Here is a 23867-nt window from a genome sequence, read left to right as displayed (position 1 = left end):
AACATGACCATAGCTACATAGTACAATGAAAGCAGAAATTAGACAGGCAGGTCTTGTTGCCATTGTCCAATTGCTTTACAATTAAGAGTCAAAGAATTTAAGAATTTGAGGGTTTAATTAGTCCAAGATCAACATTTTTTCAAAATAAATTTAGAGGAACCAATTCTTTTTTTCCCCCCAATTAAGCGGCAATTTAGCAGTCACTCCAAGTTCTTTTCCATGACTCGAGGGCAATTTAGCATCCCGGACTTGTTCAATTTCTATGGTGAGGGGGTCAGCGATAACCCCCTGCTTCTTAGGTTCTTATCTGGTAATAGTTTGGAACACCCTCTGTCGCAACCGCTGTCTTCAGGCACCTCTGATACCAACCCAGATCTGTTTTGGGAGTTATTTGCGGGGCATTCCGGTGACCAGGCAGCGGGGGCGGAGCAGACATCTGCACCACCACCTCCCACTGGCCCGGGACCCCAGTGAGGAGATCCCACCTGTCAACGATCCCAATGGCAGGATCAAGGCAAACCCTGGGTTGGTTGGTGGGCCCGTGTCGCCCGCTGCACTCGTGTGGTGGAGGTTTTGGGTCCGGAGGGAGACAGTCCGAAGGCCGTCAGCCGCCCAGTGTTGGGAGCGGAGGGTGCTCATGAGGCTCTCTGCTGTGGCGTGCAGGGCTCACTCATGACTGACACTATCACCCTTCAGCCCTTTGGGGGACTTCCAGAATCTGGCACATCATAACTAAAGGTTCTTTTGTTTTTCTGCCTCCGTAGATAGTTCAGGCGGTGTCCTATTGCCCCCCCCCCCCCCCCCCACTCTTCACCAACATCCTCCCTCCCACCACCCTCCTTAACCCTCTCTCCCTATCCCTATTCCCCACCCCTCTTCCTTTCCCTTCTGTTGGTACTGAGGGGAGTTGGTACTGAGGGGAGGGGACCCTGTTTCTCCAACACAAAATTAATGTTTGTACCATTTGGCCGTGTCTATATATTTTTTTTACTGTTTTAAATAAAAGATATGGCCAATTCACCCATCTATTTGGATTGTGGGGGTGAGACCCATGTAGACAAGGGGAGAATGTGCAAAGTCAACATGGACAATGATCCAGGGCTGGGATTGAACCCGGGTCCTTGGCACCGTGAGGCAACAGTGCTAACCACTGCACCACCATGCTGCCCCAAGATCAACATTTTAAAATAAATCAAAAACAATTCATCTCATTTGGAACGAGATGAAATGAGAAGTGAAAAACGTGATTAAATCTGACTTATCCATTGTATCTCAATTTTAAACTATGTACAGTAGCAGAATGTTTAAAATGTCTGCCTTCTAGGCACGGTATAACTATTAACAACGTTTCAAAAGACAATCCTTCACACTCGTGTTATTTTGTAGTGTATTCAACATAGCTCTAATTTTCATTATGAATGGGTTTGTTCCATTGTAGTTATTAGTTGTTATAGCCTCCAACTTCTTCCGGTATTCAGCAGGCAATCCACTCCGCTTTGCACCGGTACAGATTACCTGCAAAACATAATTCAAAAAAGAAAAGGTGGCAGTATTTGTTTAACCTCGTTAAGTTATAAGCCTTGATTTGCGCAAGATTGAGGCATGGGGTTAATTTTCAAACATCAGAATGATTGTATGATTTAAAATGTACATCATTTGCAAATAACTTCATCAACAGATATGTTCCCACTAAGCCGTACAAAAGCAGGCTGCTGTGCTGCAGGTTTTAAAAAAAAAATACCTCTTTGTAAATTGGGGATGGCAAGGCAGAAGTAAAATTATTCATTTGGTAAGTTCGACACATCATTTCTTCATTATTTTCTTGTTGAATTTGAACTTCAATTGGTCTGTAGTACCCTTCCTGCACACCTTCTTGGCTGTTGGGAGGGAAAAAAAATAAAAATCAAATGTTTAGTTATTGCACCACCCCAGATCACCGCCATTCTATATCAGCACGACCAACACCCTGGCACAGTTGAAGAGAGGTGCTGTATTTCCCTGGGTTACCATTCTTTGGGTTGTAGGATAAGGTACTGTCGAAGGAGGACACCAGGGATGTACTTCGGAGGCTGTATAAGGTTCTGGTCAGACCCCATTTGGAGTATTGTGACCAGCTTTGGGCCCCATATCTAAGGAAGGGTATGCTGGCCTTGGAAAGGGTCCAGAGGAGGTTCACAAGAATGATCCCTGGAATGAAGAACTTGTCGTATGAGGAATGGTTGAGGACTCTGGGTCTATACTCGTTGGAGTTTAGAAGGATGAGGGGGGATCTTATTGAAACTTACAGGATACTGCAAGGCCTGGATAGAGTGGACTTGGAGAGGATGTTTCCACTTGTAGGAAAAACTAGAAGCAGAGGACTCCATCTCAGACGAAAGGGACGATCTTTTAAAGGGACGATCTTTTAAAACAGAGATGAGGAGGAATTTCTTCAGCCAGAGGGTGGTGAATCTGTGGAACACTTTGCCGCAGAAGGCTGTGCAGGCTAAATCACGGAGTGTCTTCAAGACAGAGATAGATAGGTTCTTGATCAGTAAGGGGATCAGGGGTTATGGAAGAAGGCAGGGGGATGAGAAAAATATCAGCCTTGATTGAATGGCGGAGCAGACCTGATGGGCCGAATGGCCTAATTCTGCTCCTATGTCTTATGGAGATAGGGGAAGGTATCCAAGGTCAACAAGGAGCTGATGAATTGGGAGGGGGCCCCAGTGGGGGATATAAAGCGCAAGTGGGAGGAGGAGCTGGGAGGGGAGGTGGAGGCCAGGATGAGGGCGGAAGCCCTGCGGAGGGTTAATCTATTGTTGTGTGCGAGGCTAAGCCTCATTCATGATGTGGAGATGCTGGCATTGGACTGGGGTGGGCACAGTAAGACGTCCCACAACACCAGGTTAAAGTCTAACAGGTTTATTTGGAATCACTGGCTTTGGGAGCGTAGTTCCTTCATCACCTGATGAAGAAGCAACACTCCGAAAACTAACAATTCCAAATAAACCAGTTAGACTGCCATGGGAGTGTCCCTTTAAGAAAAGTTTTTGTCTTATCACATAGCTTCAGTGATGTCATTGTGTGGGTGGAGCTGGGCTGTGGCTCTCCGTTTTTACTTTCGCTTTGAGTTTGGACTGATTTGAACTGCACAGGTTGCAAGTAGTGTTTCTCCAAGTTCATTTTAAAAGCTGTTTCCAGACTACTTCAGAACTTAAAAAATATAATTGCTTTCTGGAAGGAATTCATACCTGCTGTTTGAGAAGGGGAACAGAGTATCATTCAAGTCTTATACCAGGAAAAGTGCATTGTGCTGGACCTAACCTTTGAGAAAGGGTTTCTGGTTTCACTTGGATGTTATTGAACTGAAACAGTTAAGGGGGATTCATTAAGGGTTATACATAGATTACTATAGCTATGTGGGGTCTCAATGTTTATAGTTGATGTTTGTAGTTGATAGACTAAATAAAGCTTGTTTTCTGATTAAAAGTGCCTAAGAACTCTGTTGAATAAGAGCTGAAAGGCAGGCTCTTGTGCTCATCCTAGCCAAATTCAATAAACAGTTATAGGTCAGGTGAACTCCATAATATACTTTGGAGTTGTTAAACCCTGGCCAATAACAAGACTTTAACCTCGTGTTGCAAGACGGCTTTCTAAGGCTCGGTCAGTTTAAGGCAATTGATAGAGTAGATATGATGGTAGCGCGCAGGAGTAGGTTTTTGGAGCGGGTAGAGGATTGGTGTGGGCGGTGCACGGGGGGGCCCGTGAATCACGTCCACATGTTCTGAAGCTAAAGGGTTCTGGCAGGGGTTGGCAGACGTTAATGTCCGATGTGTTGGGGTTGAGGGTGGCCCCGTGTCCAGAGGTGGTATTGAGGTGTTGGAAGACCGGGAGCAAGAGAGGCTGATGTCTTGGCCTTTGCCTCCCTGATAGCCCGGAGATGCTTGGATGGAGCCCAGAGATGCTTGGATGGAAGGACTCGGAGCCACAGAAACCGGGTGTGGGTGTGTACTACAGACCAAGTTCCTGAGGCTGGAGAAGGTCAAGTTTGTCCTGTGGGCGGGGGGCGGGTTCATGGGTTCGCTCAGAGGTGGAAGGCGGTCATTGACTTCTTTGAGGATTGAGGGGTCGATGGGGGGGGGGGGGGGTTTGCTCCGGTTTGTTTTTATACAAATGCCTGAATAAATTTTTTTTTATTTTTTAAAAACAGCAACCTGACACCAAGACGATGCTTGTTGGTTGGAGCCCCCTCTTTAGGGGTGGGGATAGGGGCACTTCCTGCAGCTGAGGGGTTACTATCCAGTGAGTTGCGTTATGGAGGAATGACAGAAATGAGCTCTCTAATGATTGCTGCTCGAGTTACTACTACTACTAATAAATGATAATATTTTGTCACAAGTATGCTTACATTAACACTGCAATGAAGTTACTGTGAAATTCCCCATGTTGCCACATTCCGGCGCCTGTTCGGGTACACTTGGGGGAGAATTCAGAATGTCCAATTCACCAAACAAGCAAGTCTTACGGGACTTGTGCAGACACGGAGAACGTGCAGACTCCACACAGACAGTGACCCAAGCCGGGAATCGAACCCAAGACCCTGGCGCTGTGAAGCAAGTGCTAACCACTGTGCTACCGTGCCACCTAGGGCGTCTATTAGCATCAGAAGGAGGAACCAATTACGCTGACATAATAAGCTATGATTCACACTTGCGATTGGCTCTCAAGAGTTAATGTCTTGCACCATCTGCTCCCCATGGTTGCTAAATCCAATGCGGAACCTCAGCTTTCATTAAAAGAGCTGGTAGACCTTCTGCCTCGGAAACAAGGGCAAAGGGATTCACTTCTTCCCAGGGCCTCCAACTGCTGCATTAGCGGTCTGTTGGATCTCTTCCCCTTCCCACCCCAAAAAAATCTAAATGTCACTGTCCAGACCAGAAACAAAAGTCCCGCCTTCAGTGGTCCCAGGTGTAGGGGAAGGCATCCGGAGGCTGATGCCCATCTGCAAGGCTGAGTGTGCAAAGGTTCATTCCTGTATTGGAATGGGACAGGGATTTATACCAGTGGTACTGAAGGCAATGTCCCCATGCTGACTGCTCCCAGGTCGTTAAGTGATAAATTAATCTCTGTGCCCTCAGTTTCATTTCATAGTGTTGGAGCCTTTGGAGCTAGCTGGCAATATATTCATGTGAAAAGACTCCAACATCAATGTATAGCTGCATGGATGCTGGAGCAGGGCAGCATGGTGGTGCAGTGGTTGGCACTGCTACCTCACAGTGCTGAGGACCCAGATTTGATCCTAGTTCACTGTGCAAACTCCGCATTCTCCCAGTGTCTGCGGGGGTCTCAGCCCCACAACCCAAAGATGTGCAGGGTAGGTGAATTGGCCACGCTAAATTGACCCTTGCTGGAGCAGTACCCAGAGGATCATGGGGCCTGCAATGCCTGGAGGCTGAACCAGCCAATGTGGTTGAATCAGACAAATCACGTTAAAGGCGCCGCTTTCCCTCATGTAATCATTCTTTTCTAAAGTCTTAACTTCCTTCTTATTTGTAAAGCACAGGATCCCATTTCCTTCTTAACCAGTTTCTCAACCTGTCACTTTACATGATTTATGCATATATACCCAGGTCTCTTCTACCACCTGCGTCCCTAGTGGAGGGGCCTCTATGTTGTAGTCCTCACTTTAAAAAAAAAAATCATGGATCTTGTGTGGAGAGTGTTACATGAAGTGGCACCTGTAATGTTCCTCGTATTGTTCTCCAAGATAGCCTAAATTCAGTGTTTACAAAGAACATTAAGCTATGTATGTAAAACAAAGCTAATTTATTTTACACTACTTTAAATGGTTCGCACACTCTACTGAGTAATAGCTAACAAAATAATAGTATTGAATTTATGTTACAGTAATCTATTATGTCTCTCTGATGCAACCAACACTATCCTTCACCATCAGCTTCTCCCAGAATGCTTAGTGACATAGCCTTTTATAAGACGACTTAGTGATGGCATCTAGTGTTTTTTGTTTATTTTTTTTTAAATTTAGAGTACCAAATTTATTTTTTCCAATTAAGGGGCAATTTAGTGTGGCCAATCCACCTAACCTGCACATCTTTGGGTTGTGGGGGCGAAACCCACGCAACACTGGGAGAATGTGCAAACTCTACACGGACAGTGACCCAGAGCCGCGATCGAACCTGGGATCTCGGCGCCGTGAGGCAGCAGTGCTATGCACCGTGCCAACGTGCTGCCCTTTGATGCCATCTAGTGTTGATTTACACGATCATCAACTTATTAACCCTTTACTCTCCTTAGGGATTATACAACTGTAGCCATCTGGGATGGCCACTTACAGCAAGAAACATAGATGTTCGCAAAGCCTAAAGGGAAATGTGGACAATGTAAGATTCAGGCAGGCTCAGAGCTTGAATGTATATTTGTGAGCAAAAAATCCAGACAGCATTTAAACCCCCAACCAATTAGCATTCTGAAGGCCCATCTCCGTAAGACAAAGGACTGATACTCGAGTAACCGATACAATCCCAGACATTTTGGCGCCACTCCCTTTACTCAGGAAGCCTAAACAGGGTCGATGACCGCTTAGGACATGCCCAGCCATCAAGGCACCCGCCCCTTTATTGGCTCAAATCGAATACAGTGATCAAGAACTACCCAATTAATGGGGTCCAAACCTAGGGACCGCCCAAAAGAGAGCGAAACTCCAAGGATAAAGAGAGACACTGCCATGTGTTCGATCTCTCTTTGACCTGGCGCTCCGGCACGTCCACCTCCAATTGCAGCACCACCAGAAGCAAGTTCAAGTTCAACACCCGCTACCAGACGGATGAGTCCAGCTGAGCAGCAGTTACTTCTCCAGACCCAGATTTGAACAAAGACCACTGTTCCTCTGACCCAAGCCGGGTGCCTGAAGTGAAGTACAGGTTGTCACAGTTGTTAGGTATAGTTTAACTAGTAGTGTTTATGTTGCATGTTAATTGTGTGTGTAAATAAAGTACCATTGATCTTGAACTAACTAACTGGTGTTTGGCTCTGATCGATGTCCGGTTGAACCTTGTGGTGGTATCATTTGATACTTGGCGACTCTGAGCAATATGATATCAATATCTAAAGAAAGGACAAACTTATTGATTTCCATATTTATAGCAGGTAAAAAAGGCAACACAAGGCGACTAGGGGCTTTTCACAGTAACTTCATTTGAAGCCTACTTGTGACAATAAGCGACTTTCATATTTTCATATCATTACAGCACCATGCAATGATACGTTAAGGCAGTTCACCGACTGCCAGGCCACATGTGTTTTCTGTGGTTAGGGGCAGTCTATGTTCCACATGGAGATTACCCAAGGTCCTTCTTAGTTATGAGGGGCTGTTCATGAATGTTTGGTTATACTTCAGGCCCACACTCCTGATATTTGGTCACCTGATGGGAGGGGGGGGGGGGGGGGGGGGGGAGGAGGATCACCCATCAACAGATCCAGGCAGCAGTCAGTCCAGGAAGTTGTCTGCTTGTTCCTCCATTGCAGCATGTTTGCAACTGGGTGGCCCTGGAGAGGGAGCACGAATGTTTATTGGTACTTCAATCTTTGTGACCAGTAAATGCAATGATGGCCGGGGTGCATCGTCACCTCCAAAAGTGATATTTTGGTTTAGTTAATTAAGTCTTCGTCTTTTTGTTTTAGTTACCATGCCCCACCATGGGCTGTAACCCCTCGTCTACAAAAGGGAAGACATTTTAACGAACCTTGGATAGAGAAAGCACCATCATGCAATGTTGACCCAAAGCAGCATGCTTTCAGATTGCTATGGTTAATGTTGCTGTTTTAATACATGATACCTGTCAAAAAACAACAAATAGTGCTATATGCATCCGATTCAAAAGCTTGAACGCAATTCATATTTCTAAAAATCGATTGGCCATCACCGTTCAAACTCCAAGTCATTACAAGAAGCATAAAAACAGGTATACAAAAAAATACTTGCTCATCTAAAGAATGCTGATCAGCAGCTTTTAAATGCCACACGACTCCCCATACATCATCGTCAGGACTTGGGATGATAGTTGCAACACCTCCTCCCCAGGAGCTTAAACGTTGTTCAAAACCACCAAATGCAACCTTGTAGCCCTGGGGGGGGGGGGGGGGGGTAAAAAATTTCAACCATCGGCTTAAAATAATACACATCTGAAACATATTCTTGAATGTCAGGATTGTAATTCACAATAGCTGAAAACTTTTTTAAAAAACAGATCATAAATGAAGTAATTTACAGGAGACTGAGGTAAAAGCCAAAGCCAATAGAAAGAAAACATGTGAAGGAGCATGTCTGATAACCAAGTGTCCGATCTGGTTTAATTTAGATCTCCCAATGGGGATGTTGGTTACACACCAATCACAAAAAAAATACTTTGTGCCTTCAAAGAGTAAAAACTGATGTATGAACAGCATCAGCAACATAATCACTGAATGCACTGGGAACATGTAGCCAACTAAAATGGCTGATCCCCGATTAATTTGGCCAAAACCCGATGTAAAATGGCTAACCGAAAAGGCTGATGGGAAAAGCAGCCAACAGGGCACGAACGGACAGCTGCAGACAGAACAGTGTATTCGGCTCTGGGGATGTCGGCCCAGATCGATACCTGCGACCATTAGCAGCACATCGACACAGACATCTGCAGTTTAATCGGCTATCCCCGGGAACAATTGCAACATATTAGCAATTGAATGCCGATCCAGACCTCTCGGCGCCAGCAGTGGCCGAGACAAAGAAAGGTGAACGACCACCCCCCGACCAAGGAATCGCCCCATTATTGGAGCATATCGAACCCAGTGATTGGGAACAAGTCCAATCACTTGGGACCAGGGTCAAGGTCCGCCCCGAGAGGCAGAAAGCCCCCAGGAACTATAAAAATAGGGGCCAAGTTCAGATCGACCCTTCTCTCCTTTCTTCTCCTACTCGCAACCTTCGAGACCATTCGACGAAAGAACAAGTAAGTCTTACTCCAGCGATCGCTACCAGATAGGTGTTCAAGACTATCGACCGGTACCAGCCTTTTTGAATCCCGCAGGCCAAACCCAATTCGATAAGCCATTTGTTTCCCTGACCTGGTGGGCCATTACCAAAGTTAAGTATTGGCCTTTAGTGGTAGGTAATAGTCTAGAGGTAGTATTATTGTATAAGTATTTATTGCTGTATATAATAAATGATCGTTGATTTAACATTTACTAAGCGGTGTGCTGCATTATTAATCATTACTTGAGCTTGAACCACGTGGCGGTATCAGAAAGATACCTGGCGACTCGATGAGCAAAGGTGACAGAATTAGAACTAATAAAACTAAGGCTAATAAGAGCAACAAACACAATATTTACACATGTTCTAAATCTATTCCGACTGTAAACTAAATTGACAATACAAAGGATGCCAGAGCTCATCACATGATATGAAGCATTCTATATGCACAAATACATGTATGTGCAGAAATATACACAACAACCAGTATAACTCAATTCGGTTCCCCAAGAGGAACTACCTCTCACAGAAGGTGGTGAGACCAAGTAGAGATCATAGAACATACAGTGCAGAAGGAGGCCATTCAGCCCATCGAGTCTGCACCAACCCACTTAAGCCCACACTTCCACCCTATCCCTTCTGCATCCAGGACAGTGGAGAAGACAGACACACACACACACACCTTCAAGCAGCCCACAGCGACCTGTACGGCCGAAGGGTTCTGAAGCTGCAAGCGCTCGCTCAGCAAGTTACTCCCGTAACCGAAATAATAGAAGCCCTCCCCATTGGCAGGGACATCCCTCTGCTCCGTGCTGTTGACCTGCATCGTCACGATGCCCCAGATCACGCACAACAATGGCGCTCCACAACGCCAACAGCTCTTCATCGAGACGACTAAGAACGCCCCCTCAACCCAGCCTCTTTTATAGGTACAATCCGGGGAGGGGTGGGGCCAGCAGACCCCGAGCTAGTGCGCATGTTCGGAGAAGGTGCGAGACGTTTGGCTCGCGGCCAGGGACGGTTGGCGGGGCGGTTGGCTTGGCGGGGAGGGGCGGATCTCAGGAGCAATGTCGCCCAGCACTGGCGGTTAGGCTGCTCCTCGCCAGCGGGAGATGGCAGAAGACAGCCGGGCGAGCGGTAACGAACGCCGGCATCACCGGCGCAAGCGTCACACGGCGGAGGAGAAGGAGCCGGAGAGAAAGAAGAAGAAGAGGCTGCACCAAGAAGTGAAGAAAATCAAACATGTCGAGACCTTGTAAGGATCAGAGAATAAGATGAAAGCGGTCGTTGAGGGATAGAGCCGCGGGGTGGGTGGATGTGTCACCAAAGAGGTCACCATTCCTCCGAAGGTTTTCCTGTAGCCCCCACTGCAAGAGCCGCCGGCCGCAGAGTGTCAATGTCCAGCCATAGTCTGATCTGGACTCGGCTCTCAGCGGGGCCGGAACGGCCGCTGGCGGCTGCTCAGAGACCCTTTTCAGGCCAGTCAGCGGCGATTCCCCTTAATCCAACCGGGGGCACCGCAGGGAATCTGACAAGAAATCGAGGCACTGCAGATGCTGGAAATCTGAAATAATAAGAAGGAGAACCCTGCGCTTTGATGACCTGAAGCGTTAACTGTTTCCTTCCATAGACGTCGCCGGACCTGCTGGGTATTTCCAGCATTTACTGGGCTTTTTTACGGAGAATATGAATAGGATAGGCAACAATGAGGCTTGGCAACCCTGTACAGTCTTCAATGAGGTACCAACAATTTCTAAATAGGAAATATAAATTATATATAAATGGTCTGCAAAGGAAAATAATGTTTGGGAAATGCAGATGGGATTAAGGAATTTGGAAACTGAGTCTTTGTTTTAAATTATTGGTGGTACATCAAGAACAGGAAGAAAATAATTTAATGGTTCTGGATTCCAGAAAGAGTTTTACAGCACCAAAGGATGCCCTTTGGCCCATCTTGTTTGTGCCAGCCAACAAGCACCTATCCTAATCTCACATGCAAAATTTAATGGCTTCATCGCGCCACCAAGTCGGGCGCGACGAGACTATTCGGTCGCACCCAAAATGTCCTTGAACCGAGAAGTAAACATGGCATCTTATAAGATTTATTTATTTATTATAAATTTAGAGTACCCTATTCTTTTTTTCCAATTAAGGGGCAATTTAGCATGGCCAATGCACTTACCCTGCACATCTTTGGGTTGTGGGGATGAGACCCACGCAGACATGGGGAGAATGTGCAAACTCCTCACGGACAGTGACCCGGAGCCCGGATCAAACCTGGGTCCTCGGTGCCATGAAGCAGTAGTGCTAACCATTGCCCTTCCTCCTCCATCCTAACCTGCTCTAACCCCTCTCCTTCACACCACTGCCTCACCCTCTCTGCATTCGCCGTCCAATAGTAATGCAGCAGGTTTGGTAGTGCCAGCCTCCCTTTCTGCCTCTGTAACAGGGCCCTCCATCCTAGGTACTGTCCTGCCCATATAAACCCCACAATAGCTGCATCCAGTTTCCAGAAAAAGGCCTTTGGGATGAAGATCGGGAGGTCTTGAATACAAATAGAAATCTTGGCAGAACCTTCATTTTAACCACCAGGACCCTCTCCACCAGTGCCAGGTGTAGCGTATCCCATCTCCTAAAGTCCCCTCCTCCACCAACGTTGTCAAATTCCACTTGTGCATCGACAACCACTCCCCTGACCGGTACCGGGACCTCCCCAGATACCTGAACGTGTCCCTGGCTACCCCAAGTGGCAACGCCCCCAGATTGGCTCCCCGTCATGCCACGTTCACCGGAAACACCTCACTTATTCCGACATTCAACTTATAACCCGAGAAGGCCCCGAACCTCTCTAATATGTCCATAATTCTCCCTATACTCTCCAATGGATCCGGCACCAACAGCAGCAAGTCGTCGGTGTACAGCGACACCTGGCATTCCCGACTCCCCCTCACAATTCCCTGCCACTCTACTGATCCCCTAAGGGCTCTATCGCCAGTGCGAACAACAACGGCGACAGTGAACACACCTGCCTCCTTCCCCTGTGGAACCCAAAACTCCATGAACTCATCTCATTTGTCCATACACCCGCCACTGCAAACACAACAAACGTACCCATGCCACAAACTTTGGGCCAAACCCACACCTTCCCAGAATCTCAAACAGGTACCGTCACTCCACCCGGTCGAAAGCCTCCACGCCCATAGATACCACCCCCTCCAGTACCCACCCCTTCGACGGGGTCATGATCATGCTTAGTAGCCTTCTGATGTTACTGGAAAGCTGCCTGCCGTTTATGAAACCTGTTTGGCCCTCTGCTTGGGCACTCAATTTTAGTACCATGACCTATTCAGAAGCAAGAGGTTAGATTGCCAGGAGAAAGGCAGCTCAGTTTTATGCAGTTTTGGCCTCCACATTGAAGAAAGGACATACTTGCACTGGAGGTGGTACAGTGAATTGGTTCCTGCGATGAGTGAGTTGACCAATGATGAGAGGCTAAGTAATATGGGCTTATATTCGCTGGAGTTTGGAATTTCATTGAACCTATAAGATTCTTTAGTAGTTCCATTGGATAAAGCTGAGCGATTGTGCCCTCTTGTTGGGGATTCTAAAATATTACAGTCTTGGGGAGAGGGAGTCATCATTTAGTGTGGCGCATCTTTGGAATTATCTACCTCAGGATTAATGAATGCATTTAAGGCTGGGATAGACAATTTTTTGATCTTATTAAGGAACATGTGCGAATAGGAGAGTGGCAGTGAAGACCAAGATTAACCAGGATCATATTGAATGGTGGAGCAGGCTATATGGCAGCACGGTAGCCTTGTGGATAGCACAATTGCTTCACAGCTCCAGGGTCCCAGGTTCGATTCTGGCTTGGGTCACTGTCTATGCGGAGTCTGCACATCCTCCCCATGTGTGCGTGGGTTTCCTCCGGGTGCTCCGGTTTCCTCCCACAGTCCAAAGATGTGCAGGTTAGGTGGGTTGGCCATGCTAAATTGCCCTTAGTGTCCAAAATTGCCCTTAGTGTTGGGTGGGGTTACTGGGTTATGGGGATAGGGTGGCGGTATTGACCTTGGGTAGGGTGCTCTTTCCAAGAGCCGGTGCAGACTCGATGGGCCGAATGGCCTCCTTCTGTACTGTAAATTCTATGATGATATGGGCTTTGTGGTCTACTCTTACTCCTATTTCTTATATTCTTATGATCAGTGTGTCGCTTCATACTTGGTGGAAGAATAGTATTACAATAAATTTTCCCAAATGGTATCTGTTTCTAAATAAGGACATGTGCTTTTAAAATGGGGAGAAGTTGATGAGATTAATACAGATGTGTCAGCCAACGGCTGAAACCTTGGCAATTGTAGAGATAACATTGGGTCATTGTCACGTCCCAAATCCTTTGTTCAAGGAGCAGACTATGAATTTAATCAGCTAATATAGAATTGTGGTTTCTCCACTTCATTTGATATCGGTCCAGTTCAGCCTCCCCTGGAGGAGATTGATTTCAGTTTCTGCCTTATCATCCAATTTAGATTACTTTTTAACATTGGTTTACCTTTCACACCAACACCAAACTTGTAGAATGTGCCCTTATTCATTAGAAAATGGGAAGCTTGTGTAATGTAACTAGTATTGAATATATCTTATTTGTGAACCTTTAAATTATTGCAATTTTTGTTTGTTTATTTTAATAGCTATGAGAAGCCGCCACCAGGGATGATAAAGGTTAGTCATAATTGATACACTTATTAATGCCTACAAGCTTCAAAATAATATGTTTTACATCTGTTGGTAATCCTGCACTAATCACAATCATCAGGCAAAGTGGTTGGTAGATATTTGCCTCATATTCTATACAAATATCAGTTACCATGAGATATGCATGAGGCATATATGGTAACTCTTACTCTGATTTATTTGTGCAGAAGCATAAATGTCCCAGTGTCCTGAAATTTAAGTCTTGTTTTGTGAGGCATAATGGTCAAGAGCCAGTATCCTAGCTCTGATAGTATGTAGCACACCAGTTAATGCACTTTGATCTACTTTAAATCAGCATTAAATATCCTATAATGTTATATGTAGAACTACTGAGAACCACATATATTATGGTAGTTCCACAAATATTCGAACACATGCTGACATAGTTATATTTTGTCCTCCCCCATGAAGCCCACTAAATAGGAAAATGAAAATTTGGAGAATAAAACATGCACATCTCTTCTGATGGTCCCAAGCAATGTTGCTCCTTCGGGTCCTTAACAATGAAAGGAGGAGTTGGACCCCGAACTAATGACATAGAAAGAATTTAACTGAGGACCCACACCACTCCATTTTATATTCCAATCGTCATCTTGACCTTTATCTGTTTCTTTTGTGAGAAAAACAATCTTCATGGAAATGCACAATAAGTTTCCACACAGAAGTCTTTCCAGTTCTGTAATCTTGGTTCTGCCTTCATTGTTTATTTTCTTGGCTTGTGCAATGCCCTCTGTGTTAAACTAAAGATGGGTAGCAAGGAGGCCTGAAACACGACCATGTGGTTGAGTACTTATTTCCAGTTGGTATTGTGATTAATGCACACAGAACTAAATATTTTTGTAAACAATGTTTTGTGAAAATTGCTTAATCATTACTAATTCAATTGAAATTCGTGTTACATTTTCATATTTTTAAAGCAAACAGTAACAAGTTACCTAAACATTTTTGAATCACAAGTGCACAGATTTTAAAATGCTAGAATTTGTCTGTAACAAACCAAACTACGGTGATGTTCTGAATTGAAACTGTGTATTTACGCAATGATTTTTAAGAGTGGGTATTTAGTTTCATGCCATCCTATTAGTATAATTCTACATCCAATAACCTGGGTGCTGAAAAAAATATTTTACGTGCTGGTAAAGTTTAAAATAACTGGCTTATTATCAATCTATGACAAAGCTACTTGTAATTTCTTTTACTTTACTGTAAAATTCATTGTTCTGTGGGATGTAATCTGATCGAAAGTGAAGGTGTGTTCATTGCCACTTAATCCTAAATTTTGCAATGATGGCTATTGTTGCTTTTCTTACTTCCTTTCTTCAAACATTTAAAGTGCAAATTTTCTACATGTAGCTTGTTCCTCTTCAGTGATTTCATGAAGTGATGCCCAAAGTCCTCACTTTTCAGCAGAAAAGTGATCTGCATGAGAAATTCTCATTCCAGTGTGCCTGTGACGAGGAGTTTGGAATTAAACCTTTTCCAAACCTGAAGTGCATTTTTGTAAAGATTAATCCAGTGTTTAATGGTACTCAACCAGTTCAAAGTTTATTAAGATAAGCAAGATAGATGAGCTTTAATAGAAACTGAAAGCTACAAAGTGGCACAACACAAGGTTCCGTCCTATTTGTGTTTGTCTTTACCACCATAATACTTCGCTTTAAGAAGAGAATTAGACAAACACCTGAAGGTACCCGGTGGAATTTTATAAGATGTTCTCAGGGGTTTTGGGACCGCTGTTGGTAAGGGTCTTCAATGAAGTAAAGGAGTTGGGTGTGCCCCCCGCCCCTCCCGATTTTGTCCCAGACCGATCTCCTTGCTAAATGTGGATGCCAAACTATTGGGGAAGATCCTGACCAAAAGGATCGAAGACTGTGTCCCAACGATAATATGGGAAGACCAGACAGGTTTCGTTAAGGGGTAGCATTTGGCGACCAACATTAGGAGGTTGCATAATGTAATTATGATGCCTCCAGAGGAGCGTGAGGTTGAGGTGGTGGTGGCTATGGATGCAGAGAAGGCCTTTGATCAGGTGGAGGAGGAATACTTATAGGCTGTCCTGGGGCGGTTTGGGTTTGGGCAAGGATTTGTGGATTGCTAAACCAGGCACCGGTGGCGAGTGTGCGGACGAATCGGGTGAGATCAGATTACTTCAGGTTGCACTGGGGGACGAGGCAGGGATGTCCATTTTCCCCGCTGATGTTAGCCTGGGCTATAAAGCCATTGACATTGGCATTGAGAGCGTCGAGGGTCTGGCAGGGGATAGTACAGGTGGAGTGGAACACGGTCTCTCTCTACGCTGACGATCTACTTCTGTACATATCAGACCCGCTGGGGAGATTGGCGGGATTATGGGGATATTAGAGGAATTTGGCCGGTGTTCGGGATACAAATTGAATATGGGTAAGAGTGAGGTCTTTGCGATCCAGGCGAGGGAGCAGAAGAGATTAGGTGAGATGCCGTTCAAGGTGGTGGGAGAGAGCTTTCGATATTTGGGTATCGCGGGGGAGTGACGGCAGCTGCATAAACTGTATTTGGGTCAGTTGGTAGAACAGATGAGGGGGGACTTTCGGAGGTGGGATGCGCTTCCGTTGTCACTGGCGGGGAGGCTACAGACAGTTAAAATGACGGTCCTCCTGAGGTTTTTGTTTGTTTTCCAGAGCCTCCCAATTTTTATCCTCAAGGCGTTCTTCAAAAAAGTGAATGCATAGATCTCAGGATTTGTTTGGGCGGATAAAACCCTGTGGGTGACAAGGGGGGGAGGGGGGGGGAGGCTGACTCTCCGAATTCCATTAATTACTACTGGGCGATGAATATTTTGATGGTCAGGAAGTGGGTAGTGGGGGAGGGGTCTGTATAGGAGCGGGTGGAGGTGGCATCATGTAAGGACACACGTTTGGGGGCACTGTTAACGGCACCTCTGCCGTTCTCACCAGCCCGGTACTCCACAAGCCCGGTAGTAGTGGCAGCCCTGATAATGTGGGGACAGTGGAGGCAGCACATGGGGTTAGAGGGAGCGTCGGTGTGGGCACCGATATGTGATAACCACCGGTTCGCTCCGGGGGGACTGAACTGGGGGTTTTGGAGGTGGCAGTGGGCAGGGATCGAGAGATTTGGGGATCTCTTTAAATTTATAAATATAAATAAATAAAGAGATCCCCAAATCTCTATAAAAATTGGGTACTCTAAATTAATTTTTATTTTTCCAATTAAGTGGCAATTTAGAGTGGCCAGTCCACCTAACCTGCACATCTTTGTGTTGTGGGGGTGAAACCCACGCAGACACGGGGAGAATGTGCAAACTCCGCACTGACAGTGAATCAGGGCGGGGATTTTAACCTGGGTCCTCAGCGCCGTAGGCAGCAATGCTAACCACTGTGCCACCGTGCTGCCCCGGAGATCTCTTAATTGATGAGAGTTTCTCGAATCTGGAGGAGGAGTTTGAGTTGTCAGGGGGGAATGAGTTCCGGTATCTGCAGGTGAGGGATTTTGTGCGGAGGCAGGTTTTGACCTTCCGCACCTGCCCAGGAGCTACAGGATAAGTTGGTGTCGGGAACAAGAGTAGAAGAGGGGAAGGTCTCAGAGATCTAAAAGGAGCTGAAGGAGTGGGAGGGAGCCCCGATAGGGAAGGTGAATGGAAAGTGGGGAGTTGGAGGCCGGGTTATGGAAAGAGGCCCCGAGGAGAGTTAATGCGTCCTTGTTGTGCGCCAGGCTCAGCCTGATGAAGTGTAATGTGGTCCACAAGGCACACATGACTGTGGCCAGGATGAGCAGGTTCTTTTGAAGAGGTAGGGGATAGGTGTGGGCACTGTGCGGGCGGTCCTGTGAACCATGTCCGTATGTTTTGGGCATGTCCGAGACTGAGGGTTTTTTGGCAGGGATTTGCTGACGTCATGTCAGAGATCTTACAAGTGGCGGTGGTGCCGAGTCAAGAGGTGGCGATCTTTGGTGTGTCGGAAGACCTGGGAACCCAGGGGGTGAGAGAGGCTCATTTCCTGGCCTTTGCCTCTCTGGTGGCTCGGAGACGAATCTTACTAGGATGGAGGGACTCAGAACCCCCGAAGTCAGGGGTATGGGTTAGCGACATGGCAGGGTTTATCAGATTTGTTAAAATTAAATTCGCCTTGAGGGGTTCGTTGCAGGGGCTTGCTCGGAGCTGGCAGCCGTTCATCGACTTCTTTGAGAAAAATTAAGCTATCAGCAGGGAGTGAGAGGGGAAAAGGGGGAGGCATGGGAGAGATGAGTAAGGACAGGAGATCCAATGGAAGAATGGCTGGGGAAGGTGGCACTTTCTGTAAGCCATGTTGACCAGGGTTTGTGCTCGGGGGGGGGGGGGGTGGGGGGGGGGGGGGGTTAGGGGGGGGGGGGGGTTATTGGTTATATTGTTGGGGTTTGTTTTTGTTGACATTTGATGTTGAAAATTTCTTGCGGCAGGCAAGATCCTATGATTCTAACATAATGAGGTAAAGTTAGTTGTTTAAAGTTACTACTATAAATATGTCCCTTTACAACATTTAAATCTGTTTGACAATTCAGTGGGCTGCCTTTCTCTTTCCAGAAAAAGAAAGAACTTAGGTTCTAGACTGAATTTTAGCATGTAATGTAAATAATTAGGGATCTAACAACAGAGGGGACTTAACCTTGATTCGCATGGGCTTTCTATGATGAGGAAAGAACAGCCCTGTTCCTGCTACTCTGACCTGTCGTGATTCCTGCAGCAAGTTCAACATTTTGATTTGATTTATTATTGTCACATGTATTAGTATACAGTGAAAAGTATTGTTTCTTGCATACCGTACACAGGTAAGGGAGGAGAGACTGCAGAATATAATGTTACAGTTATAGCAAGATGTAGAGAAAAGATCAACTTAATACGAGGTAGGTCCATTCAAAAGTCTGATGGCAGTAGGGAAGAAGCTGTTCTTGAGTCGGTTGGTACGTGACCTCAAACTTTGATATCTTTTTCCTGCTGGAAGAGAGTATGTCCGGGGTGCGTGGGGTCCTTAATTTTGCTGGCTGCCTTTCTGAGGCAGTGGGAATTATAGACAGAGTCAATGGATGGGAGGCTGGTTTGCGTGATGGACTGGGCTACATTCACAACCTTTTGTAGTTTCCTGCGGTCTTGGGCAGAGCAGGCTCCATACCAAGCTGTGATACAACCAGAAAGAATGCTTTCTATGATGCATCTGCAAAAGTTGGTGAGGGTCATAGCTGACATGCCAAATTTCCTTAGTCTCCCGAGAAAGTAGAGTTGTTGGTGGGCTTTCTTAACTATAGTGTCGGCATGGGGGACCAGGACAGGCTGTTGGTGATCTGTACATCTAAAAACTTGAAGCTTTCGACCCTTTCTACTTTGTTCCCATTGATGTAGACAGGGGCATGTTCTTCACTACGCTTCCTGAAGTCGATGACAATCTCCTTCGTTTTGTTGACATTGACACTGTTGACGCACCAGATTCTCTATCTCATTCCTGTACTCTGTCTCGTCATTGTTTGAAATTTCATGGATGTCAGGTGAGGGTTCAACTATGACTAGCCTCCATGGTCAAGATGCTCACAGATAATGACTGTCGAGGTTCTTGTCAAAAGAATAGCCAATGGGAGAAAATAACAGAGGAAATTCTGGTATCCATGGAACTGTAAGCCAACATGAACCATTGTCTTAAAAATGGGAAGAAAGCATAGAAAATCAAAGGGGGGACGGTTGAAGAAGAGAATCTGTTATACATTTCTAATCCTTTTGTGGGAATGTATATGAAATAGAATATAGAACATTATCTTAACAAATAACAGGAGTATTTAAGTTTTCCTGTACAACCCACCAATGGAACTACTATAATGGGATTTCATACGTAATTACTGAGTATGTGAATTTTTTTTTTTGTAAGAGTGATGTTGATTGTGAAGAAAAATGTATTTCTTACGTTCGGCCATTATCTGGTGTTCATTAAGAAGGAACTTCATCTCATAATCTTGTATTCTGCAAATTAAACTGAATCAGTCCCCCAGAGTTTTGGGTCTGAAAAGATTCTTCTGAATAATGTGAAATAGTAAAACCAAGTATATAATTTGTAAGACCTGTTAAATTAATTCTGTGTGCCCAGGAAGATGATGACAAACCTGAAGACTGTATTCCAGACCTGCCGGGCAATGAAGGAGCAAGAGATTTCCTGGCACATGCTCCTACTAAAGGACTCTGGATGCCATTGGGAAAAGAAGTGAAAGTCATGCAGTGTAAGCCAAATCTTGTTGATGTTAAATTGAAACCAGGTTGTTCAGTTTCAAAATAAATTCCCAACAGACAGGCTATGCTTACTTCAGTATTTCCATCCCAGTTTTCCATGCTTTTACATATGAACGTTCAGTTCACTATTTGCAATCTGTAGCGCACAAAGACTCCGTGAGACGAATAGAGTGAAGTCGATGAGGCTTTATTAAGCGTGTCTGTTCCCCAGCAGCCCGATAGTAAACTGGCCTGCGGGGGAAGGCACCGGCTTCTTATACTTCGCCTTCAGGGCGGAGCATGAGGTCAACGGCCAACCAGGACCCGGGATCTGTCAGCCAATGACATTAGGGCTTCCAGTCCCACATGACCCCCAGTACATACTACCACATTCACCCCTTGTCAAAAATGAACCCGGCGGGGTGATGCTCCGTATGGTGGTAAGGGTTTACAGGGCTGGTCCTGGGAGGATAGAACAGTTACATGGTAGTACAGTATTGGACAGTATCGTCCTGTTACAACTATTTACAGAGGGTATAGGAAAAACAAAATGTTCATTGGACAGTCCATCTTTCTTTGTTTTACATCGACGCCACGAGTCGGTCGGGCGGTCTGGTCGTCCGTGTCGATCGCCTCGGCCCCGGCGGTGGTGGTGGAGCTTGTACCAGCGTTGTCGCCTCCGGGAGCCGCATGGTTTCAGCTGTCGGTGCAAAGGGGAGGGGGACTGATCCTCCTGGGAAGGGGGCAGTCGCGGGGTGCGGCGGTGGCAGGAAGGGGGCGGTTGGGTTGATGGTGTCGGGGGGGGGGGGGGTGCGTGGTGCCGGCGGGCGCCAGATCCCGCAGGGAGACCGTGTCCTGTCGGCCGTCGGGGTACTCCACGTAGGCGTACTGGGGGTTTGCGTGGAGGAGGTGAACCCTTTCGACCAACGGGTCCGCCTTATGTGCCCGCACGTGCTTTCGGAGCAGGATAGGTCCTGGGGCCGCCAGCCTGGTCGGCAGCGACGTTCCAGAGGAGGACCTCCTAGGGAAGACAAGGAGACGCTCGTGAGGCGTTTGACTAGTGCTTGTACATAATAATGACCGGATGGAATGGAGAGCGTCCGGGAGGACCTCCTGCCACCGTGAAACTGGGAGATCCCTGGACCGTAGGGCCAGTAGGATGGCCTTCCAGACCGTGCCGTTCTCCCTTTCTACTTGCCCGTTCCCCCGGGGGTTGTAGCTGGTCGTCCTGCTTGAAGCTATGCCCTTGCTGAGCAGGAACTGGCGCAGTTCGTCACTCATGAAAGAGGACCCCCTGTCGCTGTGGACGTATGCGGGGTAACCGAACAGCGTGAAGATGCTGTTCAGGGCTTTAATGACTGTGGCCGCGGTCATGTCGGAGCAGGGAATGGCAAAAGGGAAGCGGGAGTATTCGTCCACTACATTAAGGAAATACGCGTTGCGGTCGGTGGAGGGGAGGGGGGTTGGGGTGCGGAGGCGGCGTGCAGGGCTCCCAGTTCTCCCGGGACCGCGGTGGTCGGGACCCAAAATGGCGGCGTCTGCGGGTCGCACATGGCGTGCTGGGGGGGTTGGGAGGCATAGACTGCCTGTAGGGCTCCCTGTGGCCCCGGGACGGCGGCGACCTCGCGGGATCGGCACACCACCGCATAGTGGCCCTTTTTCCCGCAGCTTTTGCAGATGGCTGCGCGGGCCGGACAGCGTTGTCGGGGGTGCTTCGCCTGGCCGCAGAAATAACAGCGGGCGCCCCCGGTGAGACTCGGCGTTTGGACTGCGCAAGCCTGTGGGGTGTCCGGGGAGGGGGGGGGTTTGCCGCGACGGGTACGTACGGGGCCCAATGGCCTGCCACGCGGTCGGGGCCGTAGGCGCGGGTATTACGCGCGGCTACGTCCAGCGAGGCTGCCAGGGCCCGTGCCTCTGAGAGTCCTAGCGACTCTTTTTCTAGAAGTCTTTGGCGGATTTGGGAGGATTGCATACCTGCCACAAAAGCGTCGCGCATTAACATGTCCGTATGTTCGTTTGCATCCACCGACGGGTAGCTGCAGGCTCTTCCCAAAATCAGCAGCGCGGCGTAGAACCCGTCCATCGATTCTCCGGGAGCTTGCCGTCTTGTCGTGAGCTGGTAGCGAGCGTAGATTTGGTTAACTGGGCGAACGTAGAGACTTCTCAGTGCTGTGAACGCCGTCTGGAAATCGTCGGTGTCTTCAATGAGGGTGAAAATCTCCGTGCTCACCCTCGAGTGCAGGACCTGCAGTTTTTGTTCGTCTGCGACTCGGCCTGTGGTCGATCTGATGTAGGCCTCGAAGCAAGTCTGCCAGTGTTTGAAGGCTGCTGCCGCATTCACTGCGTGGGGGCTGATCCTCAGGCATTCTGGAATGATCCTGAGCTCCATAGTCCTTTTTAGGCACGCTTAATAAATTGTAGCGCACAAAGACTCCGTGAGACGAATAGAGTGAAGTCGATGAGGCTTTATTAAGCGTGTCTGTTCCCCAGCAACCCGATAGTAAACTGGCCTGCGGGGGAAGGCACCGGCTTCTTATACTTCGCCTTCAGGGCGGAGCATGAGGTCAACGGCCAACCAGGACCCGGGATCTGTCAGCCAATGACATTAGGGCTTCCAGTCCCACATGACCCCCCAATACATACTACCACACAATCCAATTGGAATAACAACTTTGCAGTATAATTTTCATACAGCTAAAGGTCAAAGAATGATTTCCCTGAAAAATACAGTTAGCTGTATGTTGTGAAATACAGGATAATCTTTCTTGGAAACATTCATTTTGTATTGAAGTGTTGGATTTTGCAAACTTCTGCAATGTATGTGCCTTAACTAAAACTTTGTTATAAGTAGTTTGCTGTTAATGCTTATTCCAAAATCTAAACTTCACACAGAACTTCACACGGAATCGAACTTTCAAACCAATTATTTATTTTGAGTCATTACAATGTAATGCAAAAAGTTATTGTTTATTTAAGATTTTGTATTAGCAGACCAAAATCAGCCCCCTGATTCTAGCCAAACAAGTTTTATTGGCTTTCGAGTTTCAAAATGTCTACTTTGATGAGCATGTGGAAATGTTTAATTGTTATCTCTGGAGAATTGCTTTTTATTGTTACATGCACTATTTTGCACTGTTGTTTCCAGGCTGGAGATGCAAAAATTTTGGACACAGAACTGGGGATCGGGAGTGCCCCTATTTCATCAGTGGAAATCAGAAATTGGAACAGTTCAGAGTAGTAAGTCAGAATGGATTTCATTCTCTGCTTTTGAAAATATGTAAACGTTACTGGAAAATATTTTCCTGACCTGACCTGCAGGGAGCTCTGTCAGAAAGATGTTTCAGCATGATCAACAGGCTGGGCCTTTATTCCAGTGGAGGTCCTGTCGTGACAACTATAGCACCAGGTAAGTCTGAACTAATAATAGGAGATTTGGGTGGAAGGGAAGTGTGGTGATCTCGGAAGGGTGGTTAAGGGTTTTGGTGGAGAGAGAATGGAGCTTGGTGAGAGAGTTGTGTTTGGGCCAAGTATGGGAGATATAAAGGGGCCATGGTGAGGGAGGAGAATTATAAGCATAAGAGGGGTGAAATTAAAGGCCTGGTGGCACAGGATTACGGGCCTAATGAGGGATTGGCTTTGGAGTCTGGTAAAAGGGGCTTTGAGGTCCACCTATCATTGGGTGATAAGGGCACCATTGTCCTGGTGATTAGGGAGAGAATTGGGAGCCTTGGGGGAGGAAGGAATTGGGGCCTGTGGGAAAGTTGGGAGGCTAAGTTCATGGGGGCTGTATCTGATTCTGAAGGTTCCTCGGGTAGGCATCTAGATCCTAGAGGTAGATTGGAAAGCAATTGTCTCCTGAATCCGACCACCTCATCT

General features: G+C 46.8%; 2 protein-coding genes across 6 annotated transcripts in view; one reads left to right on the top strand and one right to left on the bottom strand.

The window, feature by feature from the left end:
* Positions 1-840: 840 nt before the first annotated feature.
* Positions 841-9925, bottom strand: ggcta (gamma-glutamylcyclotransferase a). Its single transcript, XM_072509756.1, has 4 exons — positions 9699-9925; positions 7985-8127; positions 1742-1877; positions 841-1515 (listed from the first exon to the last, which is right to left on the bottom strand). The coding sequence occupies exons 1-4, from the start codon at positions 9900-9902 to the stop codon at positions 1339-1341; spliced, it is 660 nt and encodes a 219-aa protein (XP_072365857.1). The 5' UTR covers positions 9903-9925; the 3' UTR covers positions 841-1338.
* Positions 9926-10027: 102 nt separating this feature from the next.
* rp9 (RP9 pre-mRNA splicing factor) overlaps positions 10028-23867 on the top strand; it is a 38243-nt gene continuing 24403 nt past the window's right edge. The window contains exons 1-5 of one of the 5 annotated variants that reach the window (XM_072509755.1): positions 10030-10271; positions 13708-13738; positions 19873-20002; positions 23137-23228; positions 23310-23397. In XM_072509755.1, coding sequence (XP_072365856.1) covers positions 10129-10271; positions 13708-13738; positions 19873-20002; positions 23137-23228; positions 23310-23397 — 484 coding nt within the window. In that variant the 5' untranslated portion in view covers positions 10030-10128. Of the gene's footprint in view, positions 10272-10311; positions 10757-13707; positions 13739-19872; positions 20003-23136; positions 23229-23309; positions 23398-23867 lie in introns of those variants that run through there. The other 4 variants (XM_072509753.1, XM_072509751.1, XM_072509754.1 and 1 more) reach the window with 4 other exon arrangements.

The sequence above is a fragment of the Scyliorhinus torazame genome, chromosome 6 (assembly GCF_047496885.1).
Source record: "Scyliorhinus torazame isolate Kashiwa2021f chromosome 6, sScyTor2.1, whole genome shotgun sequence".
NCBI lineage: Eukaryota > Metazoa > Chordata > Chondrichthyes > Carcharhiniformes > Scyliorhinidae > Scyliorhinus > Scyliorhinus torazame.
Note: the sequence above shows the minus strand (reverse complement) of the source record. Positions and strands in the feature narration are given on the sequence as shown.

Coding starts and splice junctions, on each gene's coding strand:
- ggcta (XM_072509756.1), bottom strand. CDS start 9,902: ATGAAGAGCTGTTGGCGTTGTGGAGCGCCATTGTTGTGCGTGATCTGG. Junction 8,128..9,698: donor TCGCTGTGGGCTGCTTGAAG/GTGTGTGTGTGT, acceptor CCCCCCCCCCAG/GGCTACAAGGTTGCATTTGG. Junction 1,516..1,741: donor CATCCCCAATTTACAAAGAG/GTATTTTTTTTT, acceptor TATGTTTTGCAG/GTAATCTGTACCGGTGCAAA.